General features: G+C 39.0%; 1 protein-coding gene across 17 annotated transcripts in view; it reads right to left on the reverse strand.

Annotated features, from left to right (window-relative positions):
- Rbfox1 (RNA binding protein, fox-1 homolog (C. elegans) 1) overlaps nucleotides 1–27271 on the reverse strand; it is a 349342-nt gene that overhangs the window by 78410 nt on the left and 243661 nt on the right. For 14 of the 17 annotated variants that reach the window (XR_001235411.1, XM_005391230.2, XM_005391229.2 and 11 more), the window contains exons 5-7: nucleotides 27126–27218; nucleotides 25369–25429; nucleotides 16721–16774 (exon numbers count right to left, since the gene is read on the reverse strand). Coding sequence is in view for 16 of the 17 variants with exons in the window: in XM_005391230.2 (XP_005391287.1) it covers nucleotides 16721–16774; nucleotides 25369–25429; nucleotides 27126–27218 (208 nt within the window). In the remaining variant the exon portion in view is untranslated. The remainder of the gene's footprint in view (nucleotides 1–16720; nucleotides 16775–25368; nucleotides 25430–27125; nucleotides 27219–27271) is intronic. The other 3 variants (XM_013517919.1, XM_013517915.1, XM_013517917.1) reach the window with 1 other exon arrangement.

Genomic DNA, 27271 nt, shown 5'->3' on the forward strand with positions numbered 1-27271 from the left:
GAGTGGCACTCAGAAAGCAGGAAAAGCAAAGCTATTTAACAGTGTCCATTTAGTATCAACTGAGCACAACCACTGGTGCCATCACAGTGAATGAGTGGGTCTTTTCCTACCATTTTGGATTCTTTAAAGAAAACAAAATCAGGCTGGGGGTATAGCTCAGCCACGCAGAGTCTGCCCAGCAAGTGCAAGCTCCTGAGTTTGATTCCTGGTACCTATATAAATAAATAAGTAAATAAATAAATAAATAATTAAAAATAAATCAAAGGAACATCCCACCTGCCTGGGCCCTGGGATCTACATCACTACCCTACGATGAAGGCCAGCAATGGTATCTGGAGATACTCTATTAAAGGACACAAAGCAAAGACACAGAGGACAGCAGCCAGTCAGCTTTGTAAAATATCTAAGAGCTGATAGGAACCCTGGGGCACCTGTTCCATAAGGCTCTGCATGTGTCCTGCGCTGTCTGGACATACACAGCCTCTGCTGTGCGGCTCAAGTCACGTGGAAACAAACAGAGTTCTGTTTGGGGGCCTCATTTTCCTGATGTCATTCAGCCCAGGACAGGAGCTGAGGCTGCCAAGTGGGATGAGAGGAACCCCACAGACCAGTGGCTGAGTGAGAACAAGGGGCCACTCCACAGCATGGTGCCTTTGCTTGAGAGCTCAGCTGGGAAGAGATGGGACAGCAATATCACCACACTTTTGCCAGGTAAATACTGGCTTCTGCTGTGTGCCAGGCCCTGTGCTGGGCTCTGGGCCCCCTCTACTAAGCTCCATGGGCTCTCAAAACAACTAAATGTCCCTTTTAGCCTTTATATGATCAGTAACAAAGACAAATGCAAGCAAAGAGGAAAGGAACGATTCTGAATACCAACCCAAACATGAGGCACTGCGATAAATAAAATAAAATGAAAAACTATTTTAGAACTTTTTCTTGTATTATGGTACTGGAGACTGAACCTAAGGCTTCGCACTGAGGTACTTATACTTTCCCAGCCCACTTTTATTTTTATTTTATTAAGACAGGGTCTTTCTGAGACACTAAGTTGCCCAGGCTGAGGTTGAACTTGCCACCCTTTGCCTCAGGCTTCCACAGTGCTGGGATCACAAGCTTGTGCTTCCATGCTGTAGCTTAGAACAATTTTTATGAGATAAAATGATTATGACTTTGGTAAAAATGAGTTGTGTATTTCTGGACTGTATTGCTCTGGTAAGGGAAAAAGGTTAATACTGATAGGCTTTCAGTGCTAAAAACATTTTGATTTTATATAAAGAAGAGTTTTTTTACTCAATGTTTGCCAAAGAATGCTTACGCTACATTTGCTGCCCCCTCCCATAATAAGGGCCAGACAGTATCAGTTTTTCTTTAGATGTGGAAAAAAGGAGGCAGAGAATATGTTGTCTACCCAAAGTAGAGCACCTTCTATAAGGCACATTATAGGTGAAAAGCAAGCTATTTGAATCGCTAAACCCAATGGCTATCAATGACTTCTTTCAGCTTCAACAAGTGTAGAGTGTTTTTAAAATAATTAAAAAAAATTTTTTTTTTACTAAAAGAAGGAAAATGATCATAAATAGAAGAACCAGCTATAGGCTGAGGAGAACAGACACTTTTCTGAAACAGAAGCCTACAAACATTTTTTTTGTGTTTGTGGTACTGGGGATTAAATCCAGGGCCTTCATATTGAGCTACATCCCTAACACTTTATTTTGAGGCAGTGACTCACAAAATCCCTAAGCTGTTCAGGCTGGGTTTGAACTTGTGGCCCTCCTGCCTGAGCCTCTCAGAGTGCTGGAATTATAGGCTCATTCTACCATGCTCAGCTGAAAGTTCTTTTGGAATCGGTGCAGTACCTTAGGAAGGGGTGGCAATTTCCCCCTTTTGTTTCTATAACTTCCTGTATCACCAGAATCCCCTGGAGAACGCCAAAGGTGACCCCTAGGGGCCACCCTACTGTTCCTAATTCAGCAGGTCCGGGCTGGAGTCTGACATTTTGCACATCTAACAAGATCCTTTGTCATAGACGGACCATACTTTGAGAAATGATACAAAAGTGTCAGTTCCCCAAATCTCAAGGCCATGAGCTCTTCTCTTCATTAAATCAGAGGTTGTTAAACTGTCATGGTGTTTAAGAATTAACTAGAGAAGATGTCACGTGGTGGTACCCTTCAGGTCCCGCCCCCAGAGGGTTTGATTTACAGGTTCAGAAATCTGCATATCTAATCAATAACCAGGTGGATGCAATGTGTCATAGATGCCTTGGATGAACTCGGGCCCAAGGGCATCTCCATATTCTCAGGAGAAAAGTTAAAATGGCTAAATACATAGATCTGCCTCAAGCTGTCTATGGATGAAAATTCAGAAATTGTTTTCATCTTTATCATTTTGTGCATAAGCAAAGCTTTTTCTTTGCTCTGTAGCACTTTGGAAAAACATGAGTAACTCACTATCCGTGTCTGGACATGGAATGGTGAGGATGGTGGCAGAAATCACCTCTGTATGATCCTGGAGACGTCCCTCTTGGATTCCCATACTGTGAAAGATGCGCACACTCCTGCCTCTGTTAAGAGAGTTCTCAGAAGAATCCCACCCTGTTGACACTTTCTTTGGGACTGGGAGCCTCCAGGACTTTGGGAAAGTAAATTGTTGCTCAGGTCATCTCTATATGATACCTTGTTATAGGAGATCTAGCCCTACACCCACCTGTCATCGAAGATCCCTGCCATGAGTCTCAGGGGAGGCACCATCAGAGGTCCCTCACAGAGTGACATACAAGAGTGTTCAACATATCTAAAGGCTTACTTTTAAAAATTGCTTATAGGGGCTGGGGATTTAGCTCAGCGGCAAAAGCGCCAGCCTGGCAAGCGCAAGGTCGTGAGTTCGGTTCCCGGTACCGGAGAAAAACCAAAAAAAAAATAAATAAATAAAAATTGCTTAGAGTAAAAGACACATTGCCATTAATCCCTCTCAAAATACTCCCCCTCACTTTGAACACCTATCCCATCATTCTTGTCACTATCTGAAGCAGTTCTGCAAGTCCTTTCATGAGTCCTTACAAAGGCATGATCAAAAATATGGGGAATGCTTCTGCCATGTGCCATGCAAAGAAAAAGCGGGCTTATGAAAACATTAAGGTGTGTTCTCATCTACCTTATTCACCAGATTTGCCACTGTGTGACTTCTGGGTCTTCCCCAGAGTTAAAATGAAAGGTAAACTCTGAGAATGGACATGGACTTTGTGGCAGCCACTACAATAAAGCAAATGATACTCATGAAAAAAGACTTCCAGAACTGTTTCAGAAAGGGGAAGTGTGTGTGTGTGTGTGTGTGTGTGTGTGTGTGTGTGTGTGTGTATGGGGGTACTCTGAGGGGGATCCAAGGCATTGTGTCTTTTCTTGTGATATGTTTTGGAAACAATTTTAGACATTAATCATATTTTTCAATCATACCTCACACCAGCATCAAACTTCTGTTAGACTCAGAGACCTGGGCAATTGCTGTAGGTCTCTGCCAAGAAAGGCGGCTGTTTCCAACTGACAAATTTATCCAAAATTCATCCAAAGGCCCAGTGGACTGTGCATGCTTTTGTAGTTACACATTTTTGAACATCAGACTAGCACTGAGCTAATCCATGTAAGAATATTTCCACAGTTAATACCTAATGCTTTTATATCAGCCTGAAAGATGTGCTGCTCTGAAGGGCTATGGTACAGCTTCAAGTACAGGGATGTTTCCATTTAGGCACAGATGTTCCAGGGAAATGTTGCATGTATATTTAATTCTTATAAATCAAATCATGTTTTAATTGTACCAAGAGATTTCCATATTTAAAGGAGCCCTGAAGCGAATCTGCCTATCATGTAAATAATCCCTCACTCTAATTTATTTTTTGTAAGTTTTGACTTTCATAATATTCAAAGAGAAATACATTACTTCTTTTATTTTTTCGCTTATTTTGAATTAATTTTAAACTTTACAGAAAAGTTGCAAGAATGGTACCAAGAACCTCTGTACAACTTTCTCCTCGATCATTTACAGTTTAAGAATTTGAATGACTGATTCTTACCCTTTTGCCTCCAAACTTTAGGCCTAATGGTGGTTTAAAAGAGAAAGATATTTAACTTTATAAGTATAACCAGTCTCCAAATTTCTTAATGAATGCTCGAGAAGTGCTAGATGACCTCCTTAAACTTTAACTTGGCTCTTTACCTACTCTTAACAACCCTATAAGGCAGCACTATTATTGTATTTCATAGAGGAGGATATTGAGGCAGAGAGCTGTAAGTTCTTGTCCAAGGTCACAGAGATCTTGTGGTGTTGAATGCAAATCATACCTACCAGATCCCTGGGCCTGAGGTTTTAATAATGTTCTTCTAAACTGGGTGCTAGCAAACTTTAGCTATGCCTGGCCTCATCAGCATTTTTGTAAGCTCAAAATGATTTTCACCTTTTCAATATCACTGTAAGTAATGTTTGACTAGAACACAACATATTCATTCATCTGTTTTTTTTTTTTCTGTATTTTATGCTACAATAGTAGAACAGAGTAGCTGGATCAGACCTCATGGCCTGCAAACGTTAAAATATTTGCTGCCTGCTCGTCATCAGAAAAAGTCTCATGACCAGTGTCCTAGTGTTCCCTCAATGTCTGGAATGATACTAACAGTAACCACACATTGCAATACCACTGTTCCTTAACCAGGTAGCTGTCATTAAATATTTCAGAGGATATCATGTCAGTAGAGACCAATTTTTTTTTTTTTTTTGTGGTACTGGGGATCGATCTCAGGACCTTGGGCTTGCCAAGCAGGTGCTTATGCCACTGAGCTATATTTCCAGTCCCGACCAAAATTTTTTAAAAGACATCTTTTAAAAAATATTTGCTCTAAATTTCTTTTGAACTCATTGAAACAACTGAAAACAAAACGGTCCCAGGGGGTATTTGTGGATTTCTAGCAAATCACCCACAAAGAAGAAAGACAATGAGTTTTAACTCCTAAGGTTTGTTTTTTTCAACGCCATGAGGTTCCTTACATAGGGAAGGACCAGGCTTCTCAAACTTGACTACGCTATCATCTGTCACCTGGGGCTTCTTGGAAAAGCAGGTTTTTATCTAGTAGGTCTGGGCTGGGGCCTGAGATTTTGCATTTTTAAAAAGTGACTAGGTGGTGCAGGTACTGTTAGCAAATATAAAACGTTAGGAACTCTCTGTGCAACCTCAACCCCAGGTAATACTGGAGAACTGAATATCAAGATGGCCCTGGGGTTCTGGTATGATACCAATTACATTCTATGCATTGTAATATTTTTCTTTACTAAATCAGAAAGAAAGTTAAAATCTAGAAGGAGAAACACTACAAAACTTTCCTTGTGCCAGCTTTGTCAGTCTCCAACGTTTAAACTTCTCATGATGCTACGCCTGCTTCTCAGTGGTGATACTTGGTCCTGCAGTAACTAAACCCAGGAGTAATCAATACCCACCAGCCCCAGTTCAAGGCAGCCACCATAAAATAGCTGAAGCTGCTTTCAGGCTCAAACACCTCGTCTTCCTGGCTAAAGATGTTAACTAGGACCTCCTACTCACATTTAAGAATCTGTGACTGTGTTTCAAATCCAATCAAGGGTCAGGGATATAGCTCAGCGGCACAAGCACCCGCCTGGCAAGTACAAGGTCCTGAGTTGAATTCCTGGCACCAAAAAAAAAAAACAAAAAAAAAAAAAAAAAAAAAAAAAATCCAATAAAGGGAGCCTCCAAACTGAATGAATCTTGTGTAGATAAAAAAAAATCCTGTTTGCATGACTGAAATAAAACAGAATCAGAAATACAGACCAGGCAAATAGTGAACTCTCAGGTTCTAATACCATAGTCTCATAAATTTCTTATGTAGTCTCTCTGACTATAAGATATTTGATGTTGGGGAGGTAATGAGATATCACAGAACTTCAATTATACGTGTAAAATGAGGACATAGACATATACATTATCAAATACAATTTTAAGGGTTGCATCTATTGTATCAAAGTGTTTGGCAAATAGTAAATAAGTGCTCTTGGTGGTAAAGACAAAAGTGATAATTGTTATTGAGGATATCAAAGGATGTCACTTTGCAGACTTACTCTGTTCCTTTCAGAAAGGGGTAGAAAACCTAGAACTAGCAAAGTGTGTTGTTTGTCCTCCAGCATAATGCTAGGCACAAAGGAATCAACGACAAACAGAAGATTAGAAATTAATTGGAAACACTCATAGATGAGGAAGCGGAGACTGGGCCATGTGGTTCTGGTCCACGCTGCTGCTTGGCAGGGATGCTCTGGGAGTTGCGGAGAATCCAGTGCTCCGTGTACTTGAGCCACGGCCCCTGCAATCTCTAGCACTGCACTTATTTATCTTACAGTTGGCCACAGTGCACTACTCATTTCACAGCCTGCTCCTAAAGAAATTTTTTTCCATCTCTGCTTAGGAGAGAAAATATCTAGAATTGTTTAAAAGCTGAAATCAGTGGGTTTTCAAATCTCTGATGCGAACACAGAGGCTCCCTTCTCTCTCCTTTCTCCCTTCTCCCCTCTCCCGGCTCCCTATCTCCTCTTAGGAATAACAAGCTCTGAAGTCTAAAAACAGCTGCCGAGACAGGTTCCCTGTTTCCTCCTCTACATCCCCCACACACTATCACAAAACTTTATTTTAGGAGGGACTGGATGTCTCTGCAGAACAGTGGTGGAAACTCATCTTAAGTTGTCACCCTAAGCCTTGCCAGATTAGGTTTAAAATCTCGACCATACTTCTAGTGAAAACAGAAAATATACATCACCTATGGATTTCTCAAAAAGTAATTAGATAACATTGTTTAAATATGCCTTCCATGACACACACACACACATACACACACACACACACACACACACACACACACACACACACAGGCTAAAAGCAAATAAAATATTTTAGCTGGTGAAAATTATTTTCAAAAATGACACAGAACTAATACAGAGGGTTTCAGTCTTCACCATACCACATGTACATCAAGCAAATACTAGAAACACAAAAACAGATTCATTTTCTGTCCAGAAAATATCAGTAATATGGGGGTGTTCATGTCTTGAAATGATAAAGGGCTTAATAAAATGATCAGTGTACATCGATTAACCTTTGCATCAGATTTAAGTATGTAACCCATTAACTAATTTAATCTCTCTCTCAAAAAAAAAAAACAGCCGTTGGCATTATTCTTTGAATAATCCTTGTTTAGTTTCTATAATGGTATACAGTTTAATGAAAAACTCATTAGAAGGTAGCATACGGCATAATTAATTCTGCCTAGTTCTTTTGGTGTGAATAGCTAATGCAGATACTGAATTCCATTTTCCACCAGCTTTATTAATTTTTCATAAACCAATATTGAGACTGTAATGGGTTGTAACACTTCCACAGAAGTTGCAGAAATGCATTAACTGTCATCAATGTAGTTAATCCCAGCAGGATTTTTGCCATTTGTGAGGTGGTTCTTCACCACTCGATCTTCAAAACACAACTGGCCAGTTTTGTTTTATACTTGAAGGATGAGCATCTACACACAATTAACATTAAGGGTATTTAGCAATATTTGGTGAAGTTGTCTCTGTTTCCACAACAATTTAACTGATTGGGAAGATGATAACTATGCAGTTTGGAAAGGTACATTAGAGTGGAAAACAAAACATCTCCAGAATTACATGGCTTATAGTCGAATAGCAATACAAGGTAAAATATTTAATTTTTAAAAATCAGCTCATGTTTGAAATCTCTGGTAATTTACTTTCCTTGAAAAAGATTTAGACTAACCCAGAAAACAAGTTTGATCTGCGCTTTTATGCTGGGTATGAGTTTAGTGATGAAGAATTCAATTTGGGCAGTTGCTGTACAGGTACAGCTGTAGCCTACTACCTCGAACTCCTGAGGGCCTCACTTACCCATGGGTAGAAGCCCTTCTGTTAAGCCTGTCATTTCCTCTGAGTATAGATGTAGGTGCTAACTTACCACCAGACAGATTTGCTTGTTTGTTTTCATCTATGATGTCTATTATTTTTTAGAAAATCTTTTCACTGCTGCCTACCACGCAGAGGATAAATTCCAGAATCCGGATTCCTATATGTGGTATTTTCATGTAGTTTTCAACCTGTCTTGTAGACGGTACTCTCTGATCTCAACAGATCGATATTTCTCAGCCTTTGGAAAAAAAAACTTTACTTGGCTCAGAAATTCCCATCAGTCAGTAACTGGTAAAGATCAAGCATATATATATATATACATTTCTCAATGGATTCTAAAGATAAAGGTTGAGATGTTCCTTGAGGCTCTACCAACCTTATCCTTAGTCAGCTTTATGATGATCTGTCCCTACTTTCTTGACAAGTAAACTCTTACTTATCCTTCAAGACCCAATTTACAACATCCCTTTGACTCCTAGTGTAGAGACAGTTGCTAGTGTTTGTGTGTGCTTGGGGGTTTCAGGTATCATTTTCTGTACACTGAGTTTATGTTTTGCATTCTTCTCTGTCCTGTTGATATTTGAAGGGAAGCTCTAGGCTTATTGCTGCTACTTCAGCCCTAGCACTGCACCCACCCTTCAGTATTGTAACTCTGTAGTAAAGGATCAAAGAAGAAAATAAGTGACAGTTGTTGATTAATGTATGCTGTCTTTCTTGGCCCTTCCCTGATGAACATCACACAACTGAGTGATCTTAGGTAAGGTTATGGATTCCTGTGGTATGCTACTGCTAAAATAGTGCATTTCATTGAAAAAAATCTAAACTGGTTGCTTTGTATTTATTAAATCTGGACTCTCCCAGCTAGGATCAGCAAAATAGGGCCAGTGTTTCTGTACATCCCACAAACTAAGAATGGCTTTCATATTCTTACATGATCAGAAAAAGAAATGACAAGTATTTTGTCAAAGTATGTAAAATTTAAATTTCAGTGCCCTTAAAGCTGACTGGAATATGGTCATTCTGATTTGTCAAGGCACTGTCTATGGTTACACTTGACCATAGTGACAGAATTGAGTAGCTGTCAAAGACACCCAAAGAGCTGCAGTGCTGAAAACATCTAGCAGCTGGATCTCTGGTGAGACAGTCAGCTGACTCCTGCTGAATTTGGCTTTATCTTTGTTCCTCGAATATAGCAACTTGGTGGTGACTTGTCTTCACCATCCTCTTCCTCCTCATCCTCCTCCTCTTCTTCACTCTCCCCATCATTAACACCATTGCTATATAACCTAAGCTTGCAATCACCATCTGTTTTTTACTGTTGTGCTGGGTAGGGTAAAGTCAACAGGGTTGGTGCACCACAAATCCTTCACATTTTCAAACACAACATTGAGCTTCCCACTGACCCTTAGCCAACTCCTGGGAGAGATGCTCTGAGCCCCAAGAATATTTCTTATCTGGTAAGGCAGATTTTGTGAGCTGGAGGCCTTGTATTGCATGGTACCAGTCTGATCAGATGGTTTACGGTAATAATGTGATTCATGGTAAATGTCTGCTTATGCTCTGGAGGGAGCTGAGCTTTGAGTCAAGGTCAGCATGCATGTGCAAGATGCCTGTGCAGTGCAACCCCAGTAAACACCACACACCAAGCTCAGGGGAGCTTGGCTGTTTGCTAGCAAATTTCATGTGCTGTCACACACCACTTCTACGAGAAATAAGCACATGTATGAGACTCCACAGGAGAGGATGCCAGAAGCCTTCTCCTGGTCTCTCCCACACTTCATCCTACATGCTTTTCCCTTTGCTGATTTATGTTCTATATCCTTCTTGCCATGACACTTTGTGCCTGTGGTTTTAACTACCTTTCTGCATTCTATGGGTCCTTCAAGTGAATAACTAAACTTGGATGTGGCCTTGAAGACTCTCAACATGAACCAAATCAAAAGTTTTTGCCTTCTAAGGTCAAAAAGTTACAGTAAAAGGCCCATATGAGCAAAGATCTGCTTGGATGTCTGTCTGTAAATTCTCCGACCATCTCTGATAGCTACTGCTACTCATGTGTTATTGGTGGCAGCAGCTGCTAAGCTATGAGAGTTGGAAAGTAAAACTCCCCAGATATTTTTATTATTTATTGGCTCTGCTGGGTCCTAGTGAAAGGCAGATGTGGAGGGCATGCCATCATCTACTTTTACAGAGGAAACAACATACCAAGATGGTGAAAAGAAGGGGTTTAAATAAGTAAGGAAGAAAGGCCTTTATATAATAACCAAATTTTGTTTTTTACAAAATTCTCCATAAGATCATGGCTTCATCATCTCTGTGATGAAGGGTAATGGGTTAATTTCTACAACGATCTGAGGAGACGCAGAGTGGCCAGCACAACGCCTGTCACAGAGGAAATACCCTGGGTTAGTTTATTATTTTTCATGTTTGGAGGCTCTCAATATATTGAGAGCAGTAGTCTCAAAGTCTCCCTATGAAATTTATCCACAGCCAAATATTTGAACCTCATTCTTCTCCCATGGCCTGAAGCAGGGGGTGCTTTCTTTCTTTCTTTTTTTTTTTTTTGGTTTTGTTTTGTTTTTGTTTTTCTTCCGGTACCAGGAATTGAACTCACGACCTTGCACTTACCAGGCAGGTGCTTTGCCGCTGAGCTAAATCCCCAGCCCCCAGGGGGTGCTTTCTATACAAGGAAAAGATCGCCACCCTCTGTCTTTGGGGCAGGGGATACTCCTTAACAGACTTCCCAAGCAACAGAAAGAGAACCAATTAATTTAGGAAATGCAGTTTTCAGCATATAAGCAAGTGCTGATCCTATCTGCAGATCTGAAAACCCCACAGGCTCCATCAAAGATGAGCTGCATTCCCTCCTTGGGACATGGAAGGACGCAGATAAAAATTAAGGCCAAATGTGGGCAGGGATGAAATAAAATCTGATAAGACAGATGCGGGGAGGAGAAGGGAGAAGCAAAGTGAATTGCAAGCAAAAGGGGAGGCAAAGGTAAACAGATGTACAAGATAAACTCTTTGAAGTGGAACATTTCCAGGCTGAAAATCCTTTGCTTGGGGACTTAAATCTGGACTCTCCTGTTCCAGTTCACTGAAGTGCACTACATTTGATTTTGGCACATGTGTAAATTATACAAAACATCACAGAGCCAAAGGTCACTGTGCATAAGGAACTGCTCCTTGTGGCCGTTGTTCTGCATCTAGTCTAGGCTGATCTGTGGGTGCGTAGGCAGAAACATCAGGCCAGACGGGCTGTGAAGGGTGTAAGTGGTAGCAGGCACCGTTCAGATCCGCTCTGTCTCTTCCAGGCTGCCTAGGAAGCATCCCCAATAGCATGCTTTGCACCCAGGATTCTGGCAAAATTACCTTGAGGCCACAGTTTTTGTGGGTTCCGGATAACACTACTTTTTAAAATGCTATTGCGTTCAAACTGCAGAAGAGGAATTGGAAAGACGCTCATGCAAAAGTATGACTGGAAGGTGCCCTCTTAACTACACTGGACACTGTGAAACGCAAGCAGAATGAACAGTGGCACGAGAGGCCTCCACGTATCTTCCTTTGACCTAATGCTGAGATGAATCATGGTGCACAGTAGTCAAAAGCCCATAAAAACCAATACCTTTGTACACATAATCCGAGGTCAAATACAGCTGCCCTTTTGAGATAAGCAATCATAGAGTGTTGAATCCAACTTCTTCATTTCTAAACTTCATCTTAAGATCCCAATCCACTATCCCATCACCTGACTGGTATTGAGTCATGTGGTCCATAGCCAGGTTCTTATTGATATGGACATAATCCAGTGACTCTAGTGATCACTCTAATCCCTCATATTTATATTTTACTTGACAGTCTGTGGAGGTCTCATTCACTCTTTATTATACCTGATCCTCCAAATGACCCCAGAACAAACCTCTTTCAAGGCCTGGCCACTTTTCAAGTGGGACTTTGCAGCCAGACATGCTCTTTTTCTAGTACCTGTTTTTCACTTTTCCCCCTCTCAAAATTAGAAATTTTTATTTTCAGCATGAATCCATTCAGAAATTCTTTCTCCCCTCAATGATGATGATAATAATAATAATAATAATAATAGTAATAATAAATGTCCAGGACCATTGTTCATCATCATCTTCATGGTTTTCAAGTTGATTTCCTATGCTTCACTCTACTTTTGGTTTTACGTGTGTATCTTTTGTGGGGACCAAACTGTATCTTAAAATCTGCATTTCATTAGATCTTCACCTTTCCCCCTATAGATCACGTCTCATGAGTAATCCAGCTCAATTCCAATTTTCCTTTGCAGGTGGGGTGCTCTCCAAGCACAGACATGAGTTATGTGTGTTCAAGTGGTGCATTTTATGAATCTTGTTAAGCCTTGCCACCTTTTACCCTATGGATGGAATATTTAATCACAGAAATGAGTTGGCTGGTGTGATCTATGGTGTGGGAGAGCTCTGCAGTGTGTATCTCACCAGCAATTGAGAAACAGATGAATTTGCCATTTGTCATTACCATGCTGACAACTTGGTACAATCTTCTATTATTTATTTTTATTCAGTTTTACTCACTTATGAATTAAACTTGCTTTAAATCAGTAGTTTGGTTGGGTAGATATCATGATTATCTCTAAAAGATACTACTTTTTTTAAAAAAGCCTTTTGATTAGAAGGCAGAGAAACTTCTCATAATTACAGGGAAAATGTAAGAATCCCCTCTAAGAACTTTTCCTCCAGATTCTTAGAAGCACTATTTCTAACTACTCCACATAGCTTGAGCTATGCTGTGGGTAAAAGATATCTTCAGGTACCCTACTTTTACTGTTTACAGTTTTACTTAAACTTTAAAGTGGCATGTTCATACACATGAGCCAAAGTCTTTAACACCCACTTCAGTCTTCACTGACTTATCAATCATCTGTCTTGAGACTAACCCTCCAGGGGTCTGAAGATGATTAGACTTAGGAAAATAAGCAATGCTGTTAACTTTATAGGAAAACACCCACCTGTCTTTGGAGAAGATTTATATATGTTCATGGGATATGCTGATTTGTGTACATCCGCTTCTACAGGCTGGTAATGAATAAGAATTTAAAAGTGTGTCTAAGAATGACTTGAGAATTTAGGAGTGAAAACCACGGAAAATCAAAGACTTTTTGCAACAGCTCTCTAAACGCTTCCCTTAGAATGTGTGTGTGAGAGAGCAAATGTCATAATTTATCAAAGCAAATGAATACTGTTCAGCTAGTAATTAAAGGTCCTCATTAAGAAGTGCAACTGCCTTTCCCATTCCCACCCTGCATTAGCAATAAAAATGCACTAGGGGCATTGAAAGGTTATATACAAAAATCAATAACTTGCCATTTTATAATTAAAAGAGAAAATAAATGTTAGGGACAAGTCCACTAAATTAGGAAAATTACCTTTAGGAGAGATTGAAACTATTGATTTTAATTTACAAAATATGTGAACTTTTCATGCCCCATTCTGAGAGACAATTGAAGGCGGGTTGTTAATTCTGCATAAGCTCCAGAAAATCAATAATTATGCTATGGGAATATTATGAAATTTGTCATTAATAGTGTCTTATATATAGAAATGACTAATAAGTCTGGCTTTCTGTCTTAAGCAGATACAGGGTTGGCTTATAAAATATCCAAAGCGAATCAATGACAAGGTCCTCATTTCAGCTTTGAGGCATATTTCTAGTTGCAAGATGAATCCAGACTATTTCTGTAGCTGGGAAATTTAAAATGCTTTATAAATTCTTAGCCATAGGCATATAGATGGATGACATTAATAATTATACCTGGATATGGAAATAAACATATTCTACACCCATGTTTTTGTATATATCCATACTTAGATTTGGATTTTAAGCTACCTTTATTCTAAGTGGTTCTGAGTCTTAAAACATTTTCAAGAAATTGTGCTACAGTGTTGAAACTGCACTGATATTTCCCCACACTTCTGAATATCATGAACTCTGTCTACCTACACCCACAAATATACAGGAGAAAGAAAATATGTAGTTATTTAGGTTAACCCAGATATCAGCAGCGCATAACGTGAATATTCAGGTGTTTCTAATTAACACTTGTTTCTCCATGCTCCAAATTTTCTAGATTTAATTTCTTGGAACAACAGGTAGAAATAGTTGTGGTTGTTCACGGTCATTAAAGGCTTTCCTGACACAACCAATTAAAAAAACTGAATTAATAAAACTGATGATTGCGGTGACTGGAAAAACCCAGAATGATTTTGTTATTTCTTTAATTTTTTCTGGTTTAGGTACCTGGCAGTAGTAGGATCATAGCGTATAGCCAAAAGAAATTGCAGCATTAAAAAAAACAGAAGCAGTATAACATGGTCATAAAGAATGCAGGCACTGAGATGATCAAAGCCTGACTTCAAAATCTGACCTGTTTTTAACTGGTTGTGAAATCTTGGGCCAGTTGTATAAACATTTTGTACCTTGGTTTCTTCATTTGCAAGATTTTCACAAGGGCTTAATACATTCATTTGTGCAAAGTGCTTAGACGCGTGCCTGGCCCACGAAAATTGCTCAATAAATATTAACTCCTATACCTTCCTGTCTTACCACAGTCTTGAGACCCCACTGCTGAAGCCAGGCCCCCAGTTAACTTGAATAGCTGCCCTATATGGAATGCAAACTGATTTATTCTTGTTAGGTAAGTCAGTTGTAATGTCCTCTTAACCATTCATAAGCACAAGCATGCATTTAGGGTTGAAGGCCTCGGTACAAGAGACTTTGGCTATTTTCCTGATTAACAGAGCCAAGGTGACTGACTGGCAATTACACTACACAGGACAGAAGGATGCAAGCCCTTCTCTCACAATTCCCACATTAGCACCATCTTCCTCACAAGCAGACTTCCTGTTCCTTATTCTTGATCCCGTAATTTTGGGGAGAAAACACACACAGAGCCAAGTCCCCACCAGTGCACGTGTCATAGAGAACCTGCCCACTCCTTAATCCAGCTACTGTGCATCACTGGCTGCTCCTACAGATGCACTGAAGCTGTGCCCGACTCCTCTTTGACCATTTGGGGGACCTGCCACTTTCCCTGTGCCCCCTGAACAGACCATCATGCTCTGCTCCAGAAATTAACTTCCCCCACGCTGAGGACTACTAAACCAGGCCTCCTGGGAATTAAGTAGTCTCTTGTTCCAACTGAATGCTCAGAAATTAGTAGAATCAGCTCTCAGCTAATTTTCCCTCATGGCAGAAAAGTAGAGTATCAACTCATTCATTTTCATTTACAAATGTTTGTATGTTGCTGACGATGTAGCACTCTTCCTACATTAATCCCTTTAACGCTAATAAAATCTTACGAGCTGCTTGTTATCATTATCCCCACTTAACAGCTGAAAAAACTGAGGCACAGAGAGGATAAGTAACTTGTCCAGAGTCACACTGCTGGGAGCCAGGATTTCAGCTTGGGCTGTCTGGGTGCAGGTACCATGCTCCTCACTATGCTGGGTATCCTCCCAGGCGGTGGGTTTCACAATACAATCTTGGAAGGCCCCATAGTTATGTTCATCCTCCCCCATAAGAGGCAACAAATACTACTATGCAAGGACTCAGGGACGGGGAGGATCCCTGGACTCAATCCAGGATTCTGCTAAACAAAACTCATACATGACGAACACATGCAAACATTGCCTGTCTAAATCCAGAACTCCACTAGCATATGGAGCCTTCCTAGATTTACCAAATTTTTAATTTTTGCTTTTCATCATTTTTTTTTTTTTTTTTGCTAGCCAAGCTCAGTTTCATATGTTCCTCCAGGATGGATGCTTTGTATCTGGAAGCCAACAGAAGTTAGGCAACCCAGGAAGAAACAAACAAGAGATACAACTTACCGTCAAGAGACCACTAAGGGACTGGGTCTAAGGTAAATTGGTTATTTATTTCTCCGTTTTCAAAAGCAAGAGCCCCATCAAAGAAAGACTCCTGTTCCACACCTATGTGTCCAGTCTCTACTTGGGTTCTGGATGTTCTTTGCAGCCTGCTTGATGAGGAAGGAGGCTGGAAGCAGTAGGGACAGGACAAGCTGAGCACATCAAAGCAGGAGATCTGTCTCTGGTGTGTCTAGATTGTCCTCTCCCCAAATTTGGTACCTGTGTTTCCTAATTGAGGGGTACTTGGTGCTTATAGGCAGAGAAAGGGTAAGGAGAGAGACGTGTATTTGAAGGCAAAGGAGAGAGAAGAGGAATTGCTAAGGGAAATGGACAAATCGAAAACAGACAACTTAATTTTTTCTCCTTTAAAAACAGGACTTCTCTTGGCAACTCCAAGTTACTGCCGTGTTATTGGAATAAGGAAGCCAACTCTCTGCTTTTCTGGGAAAAAGAAAATGCAATGAACCCCAAATGGAAATGTGCAACTAAAAGACACACAGGCACATTGAAATAAAATGGGCATGAGTCACTCTCCATTTGTTCAATATGATAATATTGAACAAAGCCTCGATGCTTTTTTAGGGCAAACCCAATGTGAAATGTCACAGGGAGCAGGGCTCCACGCTTACTCCGCAACGTAAGGCATAGGGTTCCCCCTTAGTTTTTAAAGGGCTTAAAACTCTCTTGGTTTTGCCCAAAGAAATCATTCAGAAGTTATTAGGACAGGGATTCACATGGTTTAGGTTATTTTACAAAACCCATTATTTAGTGACAAGCAAAGCACATTGAGAAAAGACTAAGACTGCATGCACAGAGAAACTCCTTACCTGCATAGAATTCAGGACTGTATACTGCACCCACAACGGGGTTCAATTTCCAGCCTTAAAACAAAGGTACAAACACGTTATTACCACCTTTGATCAACAACTTGTATCACTGCAAAATGACCACATTTCAAATAGGCTGAAGGTATTTTTTAAAAAATATATTTTTAAATGAAAGGACATATAGGTTGGGCATACATAAAATGTTTGACAACTATACATAAAAAATAGATTTATGCTTTCTTTGATTTTCTGTCGATGTGAGGTAATGGGATGGAAATACTGGCGGGCTACAGGTGAAGCATTTCAAAATGATATAATTAATTTTGTGCCATATCAATATTTTTAGAGCCAGTATAATAATTCCAATTTTCTGTCTTGTTTCATATACCACTGCTAGATAATCCATCACATGTACCTTCACATTAAATTTACAGTAATTAGAAAGCTTGCATACACAAAATTCGTTACAAAAACACATGCTAATGACTACCATTCCTAATTATGACCCAGAGATACTAGAAAATTCTGCACTGCTTTACGAATACCAAAGAAAATGATATTTTATCCCCTAGAGATTTAGTGTGGATTGCACTTTAATGCATTCAGAAACCATAAAAATTCTTAATCAATGCATGATATATAAGGTAACTTTAAATAACCTGCCTATAAGATGAACAGAATCCTGTAATTTTTCAAATGCTCTGCAAATAAAGGTTTCTTTAAAATGAATGTTGGCCCTTCAGAAATTTTTTTACTCAAGAAAAGAGCATACCAGAACATTCCCAAAGCAAGAAGCACATTACAAACCCATAGAGCTTATTTAGGGAACACTTCCTAAGCGTGATCATGTGTTAGGGTAGGTGACTGTTTCCTGCTCCTGCTGGAAAATCATCATGAGAACACCCATTAAGGAACTCTTGAAAGACAACAGAGGGTTGGTGTGCTTCCTTGCATTTGTGCGCTTGGACATAAGGTCACACATTAAATGACCTTTAATAATGGTTCCATAGAAAAGGCAATGGTAAAAGTCTGGATGAGAGGGAAGGTGTTTCTGACAGTGAGAATTCTCTTAGGCTTTCCAGAGGGGAGATGGATGATTTCCCACCCAACCTAGTGATGTGGTTCTAAGAGCAGCTGAGAAATGCTCCTGAGATCCACCAAGGAAGAGAGAAGCTCAGTACCTCAACAGAAAGGCCCCAGGATTTATTAAAATTTAAATTCTTTAGAACTTTGTAACAATGTTTTGTTTCTAAGAACTTTCAGTTCCAACTTGGATAAGATTTTCATTTCCCAGGATGATTTACAATAGGGGTTTTCAAAGTGTCGTACTTAGATTACCTAGGAGGCAAATTAATGGAATTCCTGGGTTCCCTTTTAGACCTACAGAAGCAGACATGAAATTCTGAGAATTACTGACCCATGTGGTTTTTAATATTTCCTACTGATACCTTACTCTTTTATATTCTGAAATTTCACCACTTCCTACAAAAGAAAATGTCCAATTCCTGAGGACATGGGACTAATGTCCACATTTCAAGTTTTTGGAGTCTAAGGGAAAATAGAGCAGAGTAGTTGAAATCAAAGCTTTAATGTTCTTTAACTTTCTAGTCCTTGACAGAAATTTTGAATGTGTAAAATAGATCTCCCTGGAATAATATTAAATGAATAAGTTATTAAGTTATTATTCCTCTTCTCCACCTCTTTGTTTCCATCTTATATCTACTTATGTCCCTACCTTTTTTTTATTGCCACTGGAGTTGGGGGCCTTATTCACACACTTCAACTCAGGCTTTGTTTCTTATACACATCCTTATTATTGTACCTCCCTTAAAGATTTCCTTTTGCATATAAACCCGGGGCACACTATTAATTTTAATGTAGCTCACAATAGTTTAAGTTATGCAGATGGTCTTTTATTTCCTCAAGGAAACAGATTTCTCAGATTTGCATAGAACTCACATTTCTATTCTCTGTCTTTATCTGTTTTGGTTCTTTGGGCCAAGAAATCTATCTATCTCTCTATCTACCTGTCTAGTCATCTCTCTATTTTCTACTATTTATCTATCTATTTATCATCTATCTATCTATCTATCTATCTATCTATCTATCTATCTATCCACCTATCATCTATTATCTATCATCTATCAGTTTGTCAAATCTGCTCAAGAAAAATTATCTCTTAGTATAAAAATAGCACAAATTAAGTGATACTCATCATCAAGAGAACCTTGCCGCTTCATGTCTGAAAATGTTAATGGAAGAGATAATTGAAAAGTTTTCTTTCAGAAGAATCTGTGAGCTGCAAAGGGTACTACTTTGGTCATCATAGGAATAGCAGTGCAGCTATTATCCTCTTCCCATCCCTAATCTTTTCTCCTAATCAAGACTCCCCACTCTCATTGTACAGAAAATGAAGTCCTTCCAAAACTGCACAGCTGGCATAAAAACTCACTGTTTCCTCTCCCTTCACCCCTTGGAACTTGATCTTTACCAAGTCTTCCCTCTTTACCAAACGGCAACCCATCCACTTGTTTGGTTGCTCAGAACAAATTCTTAATCAGTAGTTCCATGATTCATTCTTTGCCTTCACATCCCATAGGCAGCCCATTAGGAAATATTCATCGTCAAACATGGAGAAATCTTCTCTTCTCCTTGGTTATTATCCCATATAGGAACACTGTCATGTCCTCTCAAGCAAGTCACATAGCAAAAACACCCGACCTCTCACCACTTCCTCCTACCTCTGTATTTTTCCTCCCTCTACATCCATTCTTTTTACAGGGCTGAACGGATTCCTAAGAAGTAAACTAAATATGTCGTTCTGCTACATGAAGTTCAATTGCTTCTTTCTAAACTTAGGATACACTAAAATTCCTTATCTTGGCTGAGAAACCCACACAATCTAAACCTTGTCTATTCATTTTGGACCATTGTCCCCTTTCTTCAACCTATAGTGGGCACTGTTCTTTCTAACATGAACAGGTACAAATTCCCTATGATGAACATGATCATTATGCATATTTAAATGTACCAATAAACCTAATTAAAAAAAATCTATATCTATTCTAGACTCAGGGCTTTACTCTTTCTGCTTGGAGAACTCGGCCCAGCTCTTTATGAGATCATCTTGGTGATATATAGGTCTGCAATTTCCTCCCAGAACATGTCACTTCTTTGCCTTCTCTTGGAGTTACTCTTTGAGTCAATGTGCAGTTATACTTTATCCATAGCTGTGAACACTGCCTAGATACACCTCCTTTCCTTCTTTGCTTGTTTTTGTTTTTTGTAACACTCTCCTTCATTAAAATTTATGGTAAGAGTGGGCAGAAGACTGCTGTCTACCATGAATCTCCAGAACTTAGAGCTGTGTTTGGCAAACATCAGATGCTCCATAAACATTTACTTGATATTATTAAAGGAATGGAAGCAAAATGAAGCTTTTTCTAATAGACTCATTTTCTTTTGACTGGGATTCTGTTTCCTTCCAGCCTCTATGGACCTGCCTCCTGATTGAGAATCTACATCTAATTGAAAAGGGCCCTGCTATATAGATAACTGTCTTCCAGGGAAGGCAGTGAGAATCCAGCCCTTGAAAATCACCTCTGCTCAGACTTGCTCAGACTTAGACTTCCAGTAGGCTCAAGCAAATATATGCAAATCACATGTAAATGAACTCATAGATTTTGTGGCTCTTCTAGTACCTGGAGGAGACCCTTGGGATAACCTTGCTGGAGATATGAGCCTGCATTCTCAGGAAGATGGGCAAAATGATCCCATTTAAAATTACTTAGGCAGTTTGTATTAAGTCCCCAGGCCTTGCAAATTCAGAGATTTTGATCAAGGACATTAAACCAAACAATGAGGCTTACAACAAAAAGAGAACAGCTGATAAAGCCCACTACCTCCAGCCTCCCAGGGCCCCCCAAACAGCAAAGCAATGGAGCAGAGCTCAGCACACAGGGTCTTGCTGAAATCAGACACATGAGCAGTTTGGGGAGACCCGCTGAGGCTCAGCCTCCAGGGGCTACTGCATCTGAATCAGCACTCCCCTCCCTAAAGCGAGCTTGTCCAAGGTCACATGCCAGCATTCTTTAGAAAAACACTGGCCAAGAGTCCCAGTGCTAACTACTGCTATAGTGGGTGTCCAAAGGCACACAAAATCCAGCCCCTTCCTTCTCTAGGGTTTTGCTGGGCTGGATATCAAAGAAACAAGTTTCAGAAAGTAACCTTAATATATTGCAGGGGTTTCAAAACTGCAGACGCATGCTTTCTAAAGACATGTACTAAGGATGCCAGCAAGCCAGCGGGTAAAATGATGTAGGAGGCAATATCCAAATGTCAGAATACAGAGAAGGTAATTACACGTTGTTTGCTTATGTGTTTTATTTTGGCTCACTCAGTGTATTTTTTTGGCAATATGTATTCATGACCAAAATTGAGATTTTACCTGAAACACATGATTTGAGGTATGGTAAACATGGGTAGAGATGGCACATTTAAATTAGGAATCCTCACAGTTTTACTCCAAGTGACGATAGGCTGTCACATTTAACATCCCAGTTAATAACTATCATCACTGACCCTTATTATGCTCTATCTCCTATTGTCACCCTGCACTATTTTGTTCTCTAGTACAGAAATCTTCCGCTTTACTCAGTAACAAGAAAAGATAGTTTAAGACTGAATTTCTCAAAGACTTTCCCCTTTTGCTTTGTTTGATTTTACCTGCTCAGCCCTTCTTAGACCTGAACATTTGATCCTTAAACTGGGAATTCAACTTGCTATATCAGGGGCTGGGGATTTAGCTCAGCAGCACAGCGCCTGCCTGGCAAGCGCAAGGTCTTGAGTTCGGTTCCTGGTACCGGAAAAAAACAAACAAAAACAAACAAAAAAACAAAAACTTGCTATATCCACAGCAAAAAATGAGCAAGATTATTACTTAATATTGAGGTCACTGCATACCGAGGTAACAGTCTCCTACAATTAGTACTAAAAACTACAGGAGGCTCTGTTTACCCAGCATAGTGTTGAGTGTGTCCTTTGTCTCCCATATTAATCACAAATGCCTGTGACACAGGTTCCATTATATGCTCAGTTCCCACTTATGAGCGCTTGGGTAGGGAGAGTTTAAGCAACTCTCCTAAAGGTCAATAGTGAGTGACTGGTAATTCTGTAGTAGGGATGAACACCACTTCTCTTTAAAGTCTTATATATTTTTGTCTGGTGTTCACCACTCCCCAAAATCACTGAGCAAATGAAGAGCCATGTCTAATGAACTCAAAGTTCCTTGACTTCTAAGAAATCACTCCTGCTGTAACTCCCAAGTAGTTTCACAGATCCAGCACTCACTATCTAATGAACATGGTAAGTCCCAACTCTTCTTTATAGGGAGATGTTCTTGGAAGAAATCACAAAACAGAAGTAGTACCAGTCCCGCTTTGTGGGGCTTTCTGGCTAGTGGAATTTCCAAAAGCATATATTTCCACAGTTCTGTCTCCACATATAAAAACCCTTGGAATGTAACCCACATCCTGCATGATCTATGTATAGCGTCCGAGACACAAATTTCCCATTGCTTTTAGTACCCAATCTAATTCATCACCAGAAACTGCAGCTGTTAACACTTTGGTTGGATACATGAAGGAATTTGTGAATCTGATATTGGCAGTATACGACTTGAAAAATTTGATGACCAGTACTTTATAATTTGGTTAAATTATGATTTTGATGGTTTATGATCCTGAATTTATTTTCTCTTTTCAGTGGGACTCTGTTGGTCCTGACTAACCCTTTCTTATCACAACCACATCCTCTTGTGAATTTGAAAGCACCCCCATCTTCCACGTTCTATTACATTGCAATTTATGGGGAATGTTATTTATAGTGATAATACTTATGAGGTAAAAATTGGAAAAACTTTGAGAAATACTTGTCATTAAATACCAAAGCTCTCTATAATCTCGTCTACAGAAGCCACTGACTCTGCACAATTGAGATTTGCATTTGTTCTGTAAATCAGTTCAACTGTGACTGTCCATCTACGCCTTACATGCCAGACTCAGAGTGTGTGACAGGAATAATCCTGAGAGCATGCTTTTCAGGTCCATGGAAGAAAAACCCACAAGGCTTGTTCCTAGAAATTAAGCATGTAGGCATGTGGGCTATTCATGCCAACATCTGGCAGGAACTTGAGGTTGCACACTGAATAAATTGTTGGTTACCGTAGCTGGTTGTCACTGGGATGCATATCTATAAAATGACAGGAGCAAAGTAATGCTGCTACGCACAGAGGCCTGACCACAAGATTTTATCACTTCATAATAAAATGAAAAGCCTTAATTAGTTATTTCCTCTCATCTATCCTAATGATGCTTTTGCATCTTTAAAACAAGGGAATGATGTCCTTTTTCCAGGCTAGGACTTTGATCCAGTGCCTTTAAAGTGCTACATCTAATGCACACAGTGTTCCCAAAGTGTTGGATACTTATAAATGAGCTTTGCATTGTGTCCAAAACTTTGCCAGGCTTGGAGTAATATTTTGCTTTCTTTCATTTTCTCACTAAGCGCATGTGTGTTCCTTTGCACTGGTACCCAACACCCTGTGCTTCTACACACACACACACAATGCTATTTCATAATTCAAGAAAGCACACAATAGGTTGATATCATCACATATTAACTCTGGCAAGTTGCACAGCTATTATATTTACTCAAGTCAAAAGGCCACATGACACATTAATCAGCAGTTTGCTTCATTTCAGGGCTTGGTATTCAAAATCTTTTGTGGAAATCAGCTACATCATTTAAGTGTATGTCTTAGGTTGCTGGAACTGGGAAAAATGGTCATCAGAATAAACGATTCTGTTCTTTTGATGCAGGGCCATATTATGTCGAAGGAAAATACCTGTTTAAAAACTCTAAAACTCTTTAAAAATAAAAATAAACTGACTTTGCCAGGTTGGTAGCTATTGGTAGAGGAGGAAAAATGAAACCACCAAATGCTAATACTGTTGTTTATAACAGAAAATCAAATACAAATACAAACAGGCAAGCAATTAAATATCAATCAGCACTGAAGTTCTGAATATATATATATATATATATATAATGGAATATAGTGAAACTATTAAAAAGAATTGGTTTAATCTGTGTGTTCTAACATTGAGAGGACTCCATGTTGATTTATAAAATCCAATTAAATGTGATGCATATCATAACATTTATATAAAAATGTATACACAATACTATGAATACTATACTTGAGAAGCTACTATAAATATATGCATACAAATACAAAATAGAACTACAGACAATAATACGTGATAGTGGCTTCCTCTAAGGGGAAGGTAAGGAACCAGGTTGGAAGTAGTAATAGTCAAAAGATATTTTAGTCATGTTTATAATGTTTCCTTACTTAATTTTTTTCTTTTAAAATAAGCCTGTGTTTCTAGGTCTTGCATGTAATTAAAAGTTTAAAATGCAAAAATCTGTATATTTTTGTTTGATTGCAATAAAGTTACATTACTTTTGAAAATTTCAAAATCGTAGAAATGATATCATCTAGTCTTACAATTTAATACAACATTAACATTTTAGTTGTAACTACCATTACCTAGTGAAAAACATACAATTCACACATTTGTAATCATTTCAGTTACTTTACTCATTATGAGAACCTTCACTGTCTTTATCCTACTCATTTTAATATGTATGATATATGATATTCTATTAAGTGTATTTTCTATAACTTACTATGTTCATTTCTTTTTAACTGTTAGTATGGTTAAGTATGTGATTAACATCACACATATTTCCTTCCGTATATCCTTTTTTTTGTTTGTTTGTTTTGTTTTTCTTCCGGTACCAGGAATCGAATTCATGACCTTGCGCTTGCCAGGCAGGCGCTGTGCCACTGAGCTAAATCCCCAGCCCCCCTTCCCTATATCTTAAGAGGTATTTATTTGGCAGATTAAAGAGACAAAATGTTTGAACATATTTAGTAGTCTCCATGCACATGCCAGTTCTTTTTAGCAGGAGTTTTGAGAAGTGTTCTTAGTAAGAACAGAAATGCATTGTTTGGAAGGGGTTTGCAAATACAAAGCAGCACTCTTTTCTGGTCCCAAATGTTCCTAGGCAGTAATTTACACACACACACACACACACACACACACATCCCTCCCTCCCTGTGGGACTCTATTTAGTGCACCCCTCAATTGAGTTCAAACCTTAGTAGGTTTGGAGAAGATGCAAAGTCTGAACAAAATCATGTGGCCACAATTCCAAGAATGAGTAGTGATCAATGACGAGACAGTGGTAAAGAACAAACAGATAGAACCTCCATTCTCCCCTCCACTCACTAGAATTAAATCACCCAAATAATTCCTAAATAATTACTGGGTCTCAGCCCCTCACAGGAGTTATTCTAGAGAGACAAGAACAAGGGCATGCACACTTAACCTGAAACCAAACATGTCTTTGTTGTGAAAATAATCTTATTGATTTAGGTGGCTCCCTGTAGCAGGTCAGGAGCAAAGATACAGGGGCCATGCTGAGGCAGACATGGTTTGCTAAAACAAATTCCCTGGTTAAATAACTTAATAGATACAGAGTCAGAGGGGACTCCTTAGAAAAGGCCAATCTCTACTTACCATTTGTATAGGGGTTGACGGTCTTTTTATTTGTCATTACACGTGCTGTGGCATTATTTACCTACGTACATAGAAAACTCAAATGAGCTCGTATTCCAATCCCAGCCCGCAATTCAATTAGTTGCATGCATTATGACTGTGATTACTTATTAAAAACAAAAACAAAACAAAAAGTAAAATGCATTTTAATTTATAAAAGGCAGTAGGTGCATAACAAAATCATACATTTTTATAATTACATTTACTTCATAACCATTTTAACTTACAAATCATTTCAATAAAGCAATGTCATCTCATTTAAAAGTTTAATAAAGAGACAGTAAAAGCAAATTAAAAGATACTGCATAATTGAAGATTTAAAAGCATGCGTGTACTCCATGGTAACACAGAAACAATAAATCGTTTTTAAAACATAAAATAAAGTCCATATGAAGGGACATGCAGTGGAGTAGAGAGGGAAGAGACAAGGTACAGGGAACATAAATGTCAAAAAAAGGGACAGACAAGTTTTAGCCGTGTGCAACACTTCGGGAGGGAAGAACCATCGGGAAGCAACATCTAGCATTCAACACTTGGAACAGAGCCTTTACATCGCAAGAATTAACAAATCATTCAAGCTTTAAAGTCACAGCTAACGAAAGGATAAAAGAGAGGGTGCATTGTGTAACACAATATGGAGTTAACGATCTGAGTAAGATGTGCACCGGTCATAACTCAATCCAGTCAGAGCCTCCCAGGCTAGCTTAGAACGTACACTCAATTACAGGCGTACCAATATCCAAAAAAATAGAGCATCAAGAAAACTTAATACAACAAGTCAAAAAATTCACGTGGTATATAGATATGTATATAGATATATCAGCACTAAATACGTGAAACGGCAGATGGACTTCACCACTTACCATTCACCACCATCGCCAGCATGGGTTTGTATACAGTTACCATGGTTACTGAGAGTTTGGTGAGGGGCCTAAGCGTTACCGTCGAAGGGGGAAAATGAAAGGCAAAATATGCAACATCTTACTCCAAAGACTAAAGCATTTTTAACTGGTATTTTTTTTTTTTTCAAGTTTTAACAAATATGACCCTCTGGCTATGTTGAGGGGGATCCCAGTGGTACAAACAGCAGAATTGGCCTGTCAGAATTTGAGTATTTACATTTTCAGTGGACAGGAAATCCTGGTTGGTTACTCCCTTTATAATCCAACGAATGCAAAATTTCAAACTGGCTTCTTTTAAAAAAAAAAATGAAAGGTTTAATGAGAAATGCCTCTCATTTTTTTCACAGATCTTCCGAATGCTACTGCTCCTGCAGTTCTGTATACTTTGCCAACCACTGTGGATCCCTCTTCAACCCTCAAGTGGAAAGGAAAAGAAAAAGAAACTGTCCTGTATTTTGTTTGGTTTGTAATGCTGTCTTTTCTTTGGAACCTACTGCACCCATTGTTTATAAAACATGAAAAATAAAAACAAAAGCAAAAAACAAAACCCTTTCAGATTAACCTTGTTTTTAATTTTTTTTTTTTTTTTTTGGTCTCTTTTGCCATCCACCTTTCAGCAGTTCAAAAGATTAACAAAATAAAGTAAAATTAAAAAAAAGTAAGGCCAGTTTTCCTTTTTATATATAAATATATATATAAACAATGAGAAGGGAGGAGGGTCACATACAAGACGCCAATGATGCATCTGGAACAACAGATGAGCGTGAAGCAGACATTTATAAAAAAGATGAAAAGGAAAATATTTTGAACATGCACCTCGATTTTACGGCCCTCTACCACGGTGCCGTGTAATTTCTCCCTCGCCCTGTCCGCATCGGCACTATTTTCGAAAGTTACGAAACCAAATCCCTGCATGCAGGAGGGAGAAGGGAAAACAACATGCAGATTATTATTTCAGTCAA

Source organism: Chinchilla lanigera, unplaced genomic scaffold (genome assembly GCF_000276665.1).
Source record: "Chinchilla lanigera isolate Chin_1 unplaced genomic scaffold, ChiLan1.0 scaffold00041, whole genome shotgun sequence".
Classification (NCBI taxonomy): Eukaryota; Metazoa; Chordata; class Mammalia; order Rodentia; family Chinchillidae; genus Chinchilla; species Chinchilla lanigera.